Genomic DNA, 10,886 nt, shown 5'->3' with positions numbered 1-10,886 from the left:
TTGTCTCGTAATCCGTTCGACGTTGAAAAGACTAAACTCCGTCCCGCATGCTGCCTTCAGACTCTGTGACCCGCGAGCTCCATGAAAGAAGCATGTGAGGGGCGACAGGCTGACACATGTGGCGCTCCGCCGCTTCATCTCTGGCTGACTTCCCCAGCTGTAAAAGCGTTTGCCTGCGACAGCAGCAGCTTGAACTGTGAGGCCGCTTCAGACGGACGAGGCCGGCCGGACACCTGTCGGTCATGTGAATTCCACTTGTCATTTTCAAATGAAACAAAAAAAAACAAACATTTCTTTTAGACCCAAGATTAAACTATAAATCTGAGGAAATGTACAAATTGAAAGCTTTTGAATGCATCAACAAGCTATTAAAAAAAAAACCAACTACCATCAATCCATTTATATTCTTTTCTACTTTCTTTAATGGGCCCAAACAAAGAATCAAACTGCAAATTTACCACTGTGACCCTGAAGTGCCCATCATTACACCACCGTGCAGACACACATATATATTAAGACACGTTTTCATATTTCACAATGCCGTCATTAATTCTTCATTCGCCCTTCATTGGGGGAAAATGTCCATTTACATGTGTATATTATTTGTCTATAGTTTTGAAGGGACAAGAAAAGACATGCACAAGTGATGGCATACGTTCAGTCTCCTGGGTGAGAGGTTCTTTAACTGGGAGCTTGTTTACACTGATCGTCACTTTAGTCCAAAATAAAAATGTAAGTGTAATAACAACCTTGACATTCAGTGACTTGTCTGCTTTTAACCTCGACTACTAATCCACTCCCACTTGATCTCTCTCTGAAGAAGAACACACCATTAATTGTTATGATGCCTATTCTCTGCCACTGTCTGGTTGATTAAACTGAGATCAGCTCATCCAGCGACAAAGCAAATGTGCAGGATCGTTGACCCGGAGGGAGGAGAGCTCACAGGAATGGCACCCTGAAGAAATAAAAACCAATGTGGCGCTTTAATTATGCTGATAAACTAGTAGACAGCCCCATAAAGAAGTACAGAAGACATGAAGAGTAGCAACTTAATGTCCTTTAAAAAAAAAAAAAAAAGCTTTCATAGTTTTTTCGGTTTGCATGCAGCTAAATTCTGCCCCCTACTGGTCACAAGTTCGAGGTGCAAAGATCTGCCCATCTTTCTCGCACGCGCACACGATGAATCACAACGAGACAGTTCATTCAGTATGATAGTTTTTATTTAAACTTAAAAAGAGAGCGGATCAAAAACATAATTCAATAAATTAGAAATAAATATAATCGCTGTAATAGTTAATACATTACATTATAATTGCTTGATTGTAAGAGTCTGACAGAAACAGGCTCTCCAAAGGTTTGTTTTGTTTTTTTTTTGTTTTTTCTCTAGAAAATTCTAAAATCAAAATATTGCAACCCACTCAAACCCCTTCTCCCAATAAACAAAATAATTGATAAATTAGTAAATAAATAAAAAATAGCTCAAATATTAAAACCTCCCGAATAAAAGTGCAATCCCCCCCTCCCCCGTGTTTCACCTACAATCTAAGTAGAAATTTAAAATAGGTTAGTGATTTCCCATTTTACAATTTGGAATGTAATATCCTTTTATGATGATCATGATGTTACTTGTGGCAGTAGTAATAATAATAATAATAATAATAATAATAATAATAATAATAATAATGTTGCTGTGTCCTGTTCAGTGTTTATCTAAAGTAGTCTTCTTTTTGCTTTTTTTCCCTTGTTTTTTTAAATGCTGCTCTTCGTAAACTAAACTATTTACAGGTCATTAGGATCTTCTCCAACGTCTCTCTAGCCTACTCATTTAGCTGTTGTTGTTTTTTTTTTTTGTATTTTTTTTTTGTTGTATTTTCTTTCTTTTTTTTTTATTACGAAACATCGGTCCCTCTATATTTGTCATGTAATAGACATGGTATAGACATGTTAAAGTCTACTGAAGTGATATATCAGCAGCTTTCGTCTGAACCCTCCTGTACACTTGGTCTGAATTCGTCGTAGATGTTCGAAACACCCTGTCCCACGCGGATTCACAAGACCAAACCAAGTTTCTGACTGCATGGGTAAGACTACTGACTGGTGTGTGTGAAAGGTGTGTGTGTGTGTGTGTGTGTGTGTTTGTGTGTGTGTGTGTCTGTGTGTGAGTATCAGCAGGCATGTTATGTGTGTTTGTGCACTTTATGTACATTTCAGTCTTGTACTGTCTGAGCTTCAGTGTTGAGAGTGCATGTATATTAAGAGTGTGTGTTTGTGTGTGGCTGCACTCCTCCAACGCTCACAGGTCGCAGACAGTCTGAAAGCACAATGAACCCTGGGATTCCTTCTCGGCCGGACTCTGAACGGTCACCTGTGAAAGGAGGAGAGAGAGCGAGAGCGAGAGAGAGAGAGAGAGGAGAGGGAGCGACAGATGAACAAGGAGAGAGGGACAGAGAAGGAGGGAGGATCCCGTCAGAGTTATAAAAAACACTACAGCTCCGTGTCTTTGTCTGATCTTCACATCTTCTCAAACATGCCCCTCCCATCAAACAACAACCTCGCCTCTCGGCATGACTGCCACTACTGTCACTCCTTCGGCTGCAACCTTCTGGCCGTCCTAGCTTTGCTTTGTTCTCCCTCTCAAGGTTCAACAAGGAGGAGTCATTCACTACAGTAAAGTTCTTTTCTCCACAGCAGTAAAAGATCATGGTGTTTGGACACATACACACACAGTGCCTGGGTCATGCAGCTCAATACAGTGAGTCATTTATTATACGTGTCCTTGTGGAGCTGGAAGTGTTTGTCTGCACTTTGTGTGTGTGTGTGTATGTGATCGAAGAGCCCCACTCAGTCCACAGTAAGTGTTTGTGTTTGTGTGTGTGTGTGTCTTCAAGACATGTGCTGCACTCATGTGCCTCGGATCATGGCAAGCAAACACTACTACCAACATGCATCACTCTCTGGCATTAGCAGTATAGAAATTCTGGGTGATGGTTCTATTATTTTTTTTTTAATCACAGTGACTGAATGGCGGGACCACGTCTTCAATTCGTTTTACGCTCAGGTTTTAAAAGCCCCACTTATTATCCACAAGGATTTGTTATGTAAAGGCTGGTCTTGAAATAGAAGCAGAATCCTTTATTTATTACGTGTGCTGCCACTTGACGGTGCCTCCACTCACTGACTTGACAGCAGCGTCACATTTTCTCCTTCTTTGCTGCAAGTTGTGCGCCGCGTTAAATTTCGGGGACACTCTATTCCCACTGCAGGTTTTTCTCCCAGAATTCCTATAGTTGAAGGCTGTTCTCCAATAAGCAAGAGGCACTTTTAATTTCCACCATGACAACCACATACCCTTTACCTCAAACACGAGCTAGAGGGATAGAAATTGGAGGCTGGGATGGAGAGAAGCGAAGAAACAATTTGACAGAATAAGAAGGAATAAGAAGGAGAAGATAAGGGGGCTGGAAGAGGAGCAGAAGGGGGGGGGGTGGTGGTGGGAAGAGGGGGAGGGGGAAGGAAACACCACAGAAGCAGTGATAGAAAATGTAAAATAAAAGACCACGAAAGAAAAAACAAAGAACAGAACTAAAGTGCCACACATCACACAGTGTAATAAATCACAATCCAGGATGATCAACTCAGCCTATCAGAGTACAGCTCAACAGAATGCATGCTCGCCCAACAATTCAATGTGTTTTTGTCAGTAGAATGAAGGAAGCCTGTCTGTCTCGTCCAGTGGGACCAGGTTGTGGTGTGTCGTACCGTACTGTGACGCCATGGCCTCTTCTCCAACATGGCCTGTCACTGTGTGTTGCATAGAATAATTAAAACAATATATGCTGTATATATATATATATATATATATATAGAGAGAGATTGTATATATTTTGTTTTGGGTTTTTTTTTTTTTGCATCAAAATAATTTGATGTAAACCGTATTGCTGCTCTACACTTGTCCACCAGTCCGATATGGAACTCTCTGGAAACCTCGACAACAGTACAACAAGGATTATGCTCTCCTGTATTACACACTGGCAGTGTAACACAGACACATACGCACACATGGATGCCCAGGCTCACTACGGTACCCCAAAAAAAAAAACAGTTGGTTCAAATAATAATGACACCAAACAGAACACTACAGAAACTGATCAAAAACAAAGCTGCGGGGAAAATGACGAGCGTTGCTGCAGAATTTATCGAATGGCTACATCGTGATGAAGTGTATCAGATATCCAATCAGATGGGTTGATTCTGAGTGCGGTCCTGGCTATTGACAGTTATTGATCAGTATGTGCACAGGTCAATACAAAATAAAGTCACAATGCACCAAACACAAGTCTGTGGTCACTACGGCAACAGGACATGCAGGTCAACGCATGGCTGGTTGCTCGAGGTGACAGAACAAAAATTGCCAAGGGCAACCAACACAGGCAATCAATCGCCACAGCAACCCAAACACAGGCCAACCAATCAACTTACAACAATGCGAGAGGAAGGGGGGGTCAGGGCTTTATCGGTCACTAGGCAACCATTGCCATAGCGATGGGGTCCTGGTGAATTATGATTGGACGGAAGGTTCTTGGGTGAGGTAAGTTGCCGTTTCAGGAAAAGATCAAAACAGCAGGAAAGAAAATAAATAAGATTGCAAAAGAAAATAAAAAAAAGGAAAACAATATTTTAGTATTTTTCCACTTTTCCTGAGATGATTAATTTATTTTTTTAGTAACTGCAATGTCATGTTAAGCTTTCTCTCTTAACTTTCCAACAATATCACTATCAGTTAGCATCTCAAGTTACCTTGGTCATGTTTCTTTTGTCTCACCCTCTCCCCCAGCATACTACCCCTCACATCTCTTCGTGTGGTGCTGCTTTACCACCTCACCTCTCTTTATGTGTTCTTCCCCCTGCCAGCGGTCACTCAGTAAGGGCGGTTAGCGTCTTTGGGCCTTTTCAGCTGCACTTTCAGTCTTTTCATGCCAATCTGGAAACCATTCATGGCCTGGATGGCGGCTTGAGCGCTGGCCGGGTTGTCAAAACTCACAAATCCTGACAAAGAGACACAAAAGGGCTCAACTTTACCTTTTTTTCCCTCACCTTCGTATGCTGTCACAAATTAAGATATTATATTACACACACACACAGCCTCTGTCTTTATGTACTTGTCCTTTCCTCGCCCTAATATCCATACTCCCCCATAAACCCCACCCCCTCCCTCGCTGTCTGCTCGCTCAGTCTGTGTCTCACCGAAGCATTTACTCTGGTTGGTGGCACGGTCCACAAACACTTTGGCCGAGATGACATTGCCAAAGGGCAGGAACATCTGGAGCATCTCAGAGTCACTGAACTCCTGGGGCAGGTGGTAGATGAAGATGTTGCACCCCTCCGGACCTGAAAAAAAAACACACACACACACACACACACACACACACACACACACACACACACACACACACACACACACACACACACACACACACACACACACACACACACACACACACACACACACACACACACACACACATGGAGAGAGGGGTGATGAATGATTTTGGGTGGCGAAAACCTCTAGACAACTTGGAGTAAAAACACTGAGAGAGGGGTGTGGCCCGAGTCAGACAGGAAGTCGCATCACCTTCTCGCTGCTGCTGTTGCTGGGGCGGCTGGTGTTGCTGGGCAACCAGCGTTGGCTGCTGGGGGAACGGCTGCCCGACCAATCCGTAGGCAGCAGGGTACGCCGCTATTGGGAGAGGCAGACGGTAACAAAATGTGATTGGGTAGAAACAACAGGTGGCAACATCCCAGTGTCCAATAGAAACGTCTGGTTTGAACTGAAACGTCTCCTGCTGAAGGTGAAAACTATTAACTGGAACAACTGAAGTCTCCTAAACAATGACACTGTTGATCTGCGTCTGGTTCGCAGACACTACTTCGCCCTCGTACTCCGTGGCCATGAATGATTTACACGGATAGCGTAAAAGTACGGTTAGCAGCATTACGTTATAGCCGGTCTCTTGTGTCACATTCAAACCAGATAAATCATAACAAAATTAATTAAATCAGCCTGTCCTTGAAACATCTCTATCCCGGAAAGTCAGAAAGCAGACGCTTTGCTTTTGTTATTCCCTTTCACGTCTTTCGGTTCGGTTACATACCTATTGTTATTGTTATTGACATAACTCAACATGCGTTAGCGATGTATACGACCGGATTCCTTAGTGAATGTGAGATCATTTCAAAGCAATGTTTGTTGATTTAGATCTGTGCTTTTTTTTACATTCACTGGTACATGGGCAAGGTGATGCTGTCTGCTGTTTTAGTTCAAATGCCACAAATAACAACAATTTATACATTAAAAGTGCCTTTGACTGGGTGTGTATTTAGTGGAAGAGGCAATGTGACAGAAAAGACTTTGGGTCAGCATCAAATGGAGCCATACCTGAAAGTGTCAGTTCAATTGTCACCAGACACTTGCATAGCGCTTGGAGCTTTGTTTAAAAATGTGTTAAACTTATGTAGTGTTGGCCTACGTAATAGAAAGCATGAGTTTTGTGCAGATTGAAGCACTTAACAGGTGTGAACGATATCCATTTGTCACATCAGTTTCTGCAGAAGCCTCATAAAAACCTGACTTTGAATCAGGAATACTGAAAGGAATAGACATTGTGGACATTCTAGAAGTCCAGGATCACAATTGAGACACTCTCAAGTCAATTATGCATTCGATATATATATAGTGTGATATTGACACATGTGAAAAATCCAGATCAAAAAGAAAACAGGCTTTAGACATTCCATCTTTACCTGTGTAGTGTTGCATGCCCGCGTAGGCCTGCTGTAGAGGATCCAAGGCTGCTGCAGGACTTTGAGCTGAGGGAAACAAATAAAAACAAAATACAAATTACCTTCGATTACTTATCTGTTCTATGAATCCCGGTATCCATGTGATGTCGTCAAGCTACCTTGATAAGGGTGGACACCATTGGAGTATAATGTCTCTGCTTGTTGTCCGTTGGTGGGAGCTGCCACACTGCTGTAACCGTTCACCCCGATTGGAGGAGGCAGAGTTGGCACGGGCGTCGCTGCAATAGTAGGTGGAGTGTTTGTACCTACAAATACAAATCCCACTATTTAAAATTAAGCTCAGTGGCTCCAAAATACACTTTACACACCACTGTTAAACCTCTTTTATGCAACTATGCGGGATCAACATTATGTTAAAATATTGAGAACGAATTGCAAATTTGAAACCTGTCAAACTGATTGTGTTTTGGTGAAGTAAGACATGAGAGGCGACGACCATTAGCCATCATTCAAATGGAATGACATTGTATCTATACGCTTCAAATCTACTTGTTTGCACTGGAACGTACCCGAGGACGGTGTGATGGGCGTAATGGGCGTGGCAATGATTCCGTTGGCATTGAGCGCTGCCATCTGCTGCATCTGTACGGCAGCGACTGTTGCCACTGGAGACAAGTATGCTGACTGGGCGACCAGGGCCTGCTGTTGGACAAGCTGTAAACACGGAGGGGACGAGAGAGGGGAAGGGCATTAGGAAGTAACGAGGGAAAAGACAAAGAGATAGTTAAATTGACATGGGAACCGGAGGAAAAGAGATGGAAAGATGGAAGTAGAAAAATTAGAGGAAGGGGACAGAGGAGGGGGAGTGATGGAGGAACAGATGAATAGAGATCTAATTACGAGGCCATTATGTCCAGAGTCAGTGGGTTAATGGTTGTGTGTTGCGGGAAAGCTAATGCCAGATGACGTATGTTCTGTTGTCTGGGTAATAACATTAGCCCCAATTACACCACTGATAGCCTCTTCAAACTTATTACATCCTTTCATAAGCACAGCACTCCCCCTTACAAACCTTGCTTTGTTCATATGTGTGTGATGCGGCGAATGCTTGCCTGTGCGTTGACCGCCTGCGTGTAGGCATTGTAGGCGGGGAAGTTGAGGGTCATGGGACTGAAGATGCCGAGTTGGGAGGCCACCTGCTGCATCCTCCTCAGTCCTCGCTCCTTCTCCGTGTCGGCGAACTTCACCACCAGACTGGATGATGCTCCCTGTGAGGAGAGGGACGAGGACAGGAGTGAGCTGGAATTGTCAATATGATGCCTTAACGGCACTGGGCTGCACGTTTACCCATTCATTTTTCACCGTTCAATTAATCCCGTATGAGTCACATGGGAGTTAAGCTTATCCTTGCTCATAGACAAGAGCAAATATACATTTACATTACATTAGCACTGGCAGATCATTTAAACTCTCCCTTGTGACCCACATGCCTCAGGAAGAATGGAGACACATTAAGTATTGTGTGCCAGCCAGGGGTATGCAGTGTGTGCATATGTGTATTTCATGTGGCTGACTTCAGCGATACAAACTTACCGGCATTGTGCGACTCCCATGCAAGCTGTTGATGGCGGCTTGAGCTTCAGCGTGCCCTTGGAATTTTACAAACGCACATCCTGCAGCAACACATCCAGTCAATGAATTTGTAGCGCACAATGAAATAAAGTAAACTGAAGTCTCTCAACTGTGCGAATGCCAGGGCAATTGTTCTCCCGTGCGTTTTACCTTTGCTGGTGCCGTCAGGTCCTCTCAATACAGTACACTCGTCTATGCTGCCAAAGGGCTCGAACAGCCGTCTGACGTCCTCGTCGCTCTGCTGCTTTCCCAACATGCCCACAAACAACTTCCGGTCCTCTGAGAGACCAACAGTGCGTGAAATAAAAAAAAATACAGACTTAGATAAAGTCCTCTGACTGCAACCTTTTGAAAAAAAAAAAAAAAAAGATCAAAGAATTTGTCTATGGAAACTACCGCCTTTGTCCACCAGGGTGCAGTATTGACTGGAGAAAATGTGCCCAAATTGTGAAGCACTCTGTTGACCATTTTTTTCCGTCTTTACATGGCCTGACTTCACACGAGTGTATCTATTCGTCACCGTCTTTGTGTTTGTATTCTTAACTTATCTTGAGGTCTGAAGCGACGACATTTGTGGGCTTCTGTTAAAAAGACGTCTGCATTCGTCATGGCGGTTATGGTTCCAGTAAGTGCAGCCAGAGGCCATTGTGTTAATCAGTGGCCTCGCAAAGATGCACGCCTGTTTGTGTTTGTATACTTAAGTGTGTCTCACCTCCTCTGCCCTCGCTGTCGGCCGGTTTCACCTGGATTGGCCGATTCATCTGAGGGACAAACAGACATAAACAGTGGTGGTCAACATCAACAACTCTATTTCTTTGGGGGGGGGGGGGGGGGGTAGGACATTTTACATTTTCTGGAAGTGACTGATTATCAAGTAAATTCTCAATGATTCTTAAAAAAAATTTATATATATATATATTCTTTATTAATTTGTAAGGAGACACATGTTCAAGAAAGGTGTGAAGTAAAAATTCCAACAGAAAAGATTTGATTTCTAGTCACAATGGCTCGAATTTTTACAAAATGTAAAAGCAGGTGTTTCCTTGAGTATTTTCAGTCACAGATTAATCAGGTTTAATAGGGAGCAGTTGTGTTCGAGTGATATCCCAGGTCTCTGTCTTTCTGTGTCAAACAACACACACACACACACACACACACACACACACACACACACACACACACACACACACACACACACACACACACACACACACACACACACACACACACACACACACACACACACAATCTTACTACCTCTGATTTCTTACACTTACACACTCACATACCACAGAGGAGTACTGGGGGATTGAGAAGTGATGAGATTAAGAATGCATGCCAGCTGATCTGGATTACAGAAGAACTACGGATTAGATGAGGGACAAGAGCAGGCTGAGATACAGAGAAGAGGAAGAGAAGGGGGCAGGGGCGAGAGAGAGAGAGAGAGAGAGAGAAAGAGAGAGAGAGAGAGCGAGAGAGAGAGCGAGAGCGAGAGAGCGAGAGAGCGAGAGAGAGAGAGAGAGCCAGGGGTTTGTAGTAAGGTGAAATGACAAGTGTGTAAAGTGAACAGGGGCAGTCAGCTAAAAATAAAAGGATAGAGAACAAGAGACCGAGCGAGAGGCCTGGGGGACCCCGGCTGATTTCGACCGACTAAAAGGGCAGGTTGGAAGGCCAAGAAGAACCCTGGGAGTGAATGGGAAGGCTTGAAAAATAAGCATTACACGAGGAGCGAGATGGAGAGACTGAGTGGGAGGATGAAAGCAGAGCTGTCCCTCAGAGGATGATTCAAAAAGAATGGAAGGAGAGGCAGGAGAGGCAGGGGTGAGGAGTGATGCGTGACTTAGTCGTGACTTCCTCCTCGTAGAATGTGTCACGACTGCAGAGATCCCTCGCTTCGAGTGAAAATGCACGCAAAGACGTTGCTGTACGTCTTTTTCATTTCCGATGCAAAAACATTAAATGCACACGGGCTTGAAACACACATAAATGGAGGCAAGCGGAGACACGTGCACACACTGCTTAGTCATAGCACAGGAGCGATGAGACACAGTGTTAATACCAAAGGGCATGTGGAGGAGGAGGAGGAGGAGGAGGAGGAGGAGGAGGAGGAGGAGGAGGAGAAGGGCTGCAGAACGATGGCAGAGAAAGGAGGAAAGAGGTACAAGTGAGAGAGAAAAGAAAAGGGATGGATCGAAATGGGCAGTGGAGGGTGAAGGGGACAACAGGATTGGGCTGGACAAGGAAGAAGCATCAACATGGCAAAGCAAGGAAAAAAAACTCACTAACTAACTAACAAACGTCCGCCTGGAGTGGATGATCCACTATTTTTGTCATCAAATCCGTTTGGAGCACTGGAACGCTCTGAAGCCAAATCAAATCACGTCTCATGCTTTAAAATAAATAGTGCCATCAGTCTGAATCGAAGATGACAATCAAGATAAATTATTAAA

The 10,886-nt window shown here is 43.8% G+C and overlaps 1 protein-coding gene across 2 annotated transcripts; it reads right to left on the bottom strand.

Moving 5' to 3' along the window:
- Nucleotides 1–4,921: 4,921 nt before the first annotated feature.
- celf3b (cugbp, Elav-like family member 3b) lies at nt 4,922–9,197 on the bottom strand (the record flags this gene model as incomplete). Of its 2 annotated transcripts, XM_080501397.1 has the most annotated exons (10): nt 4,922–5,049; nt 5,248–5,391; nt 5,636–5,740; nt 6,805–6,870; nt 6,963–7,109; nt 7,374–7,518; nt 7,929–8,072; nt 8,398–8,477; nt 8,587–8,715; nt 9,149–9,197. In XM_080501397.1, the coding sequence occupies 10 exons, from the start codon at nt 9,195–9,197 to the stop codon at nt 4,922–4,924; spliced, it is 1,137 nt and encodes a 378-aa protein (XP_080357523.1). The 2 variants fall into 2 exon arrangements, with proteins under 2 accessions (XP_080357523.1, XP_080357524.1); XM_080501398.1 differs by lacking the exon at nt 6,963–7,109.
- Nucleotides 9,198–10,886: the final 1,689 nt, after the last annotated feature.

Source organism: Blennius ocellaris (assembly GCF_963422515.1).
Source record: "Blennius ocellaris genome assembly, chromosome: 8".
Taxonomy (NCBI): Eukaryota; Metazoa; Chordata; class Actinopteri; order Blenniiformes; family Blenniidae; genus Blennius; species Blennius ocellaris.
This window is presented reverse-complemented; position numbering and strand designations above follow the sequence as displayed.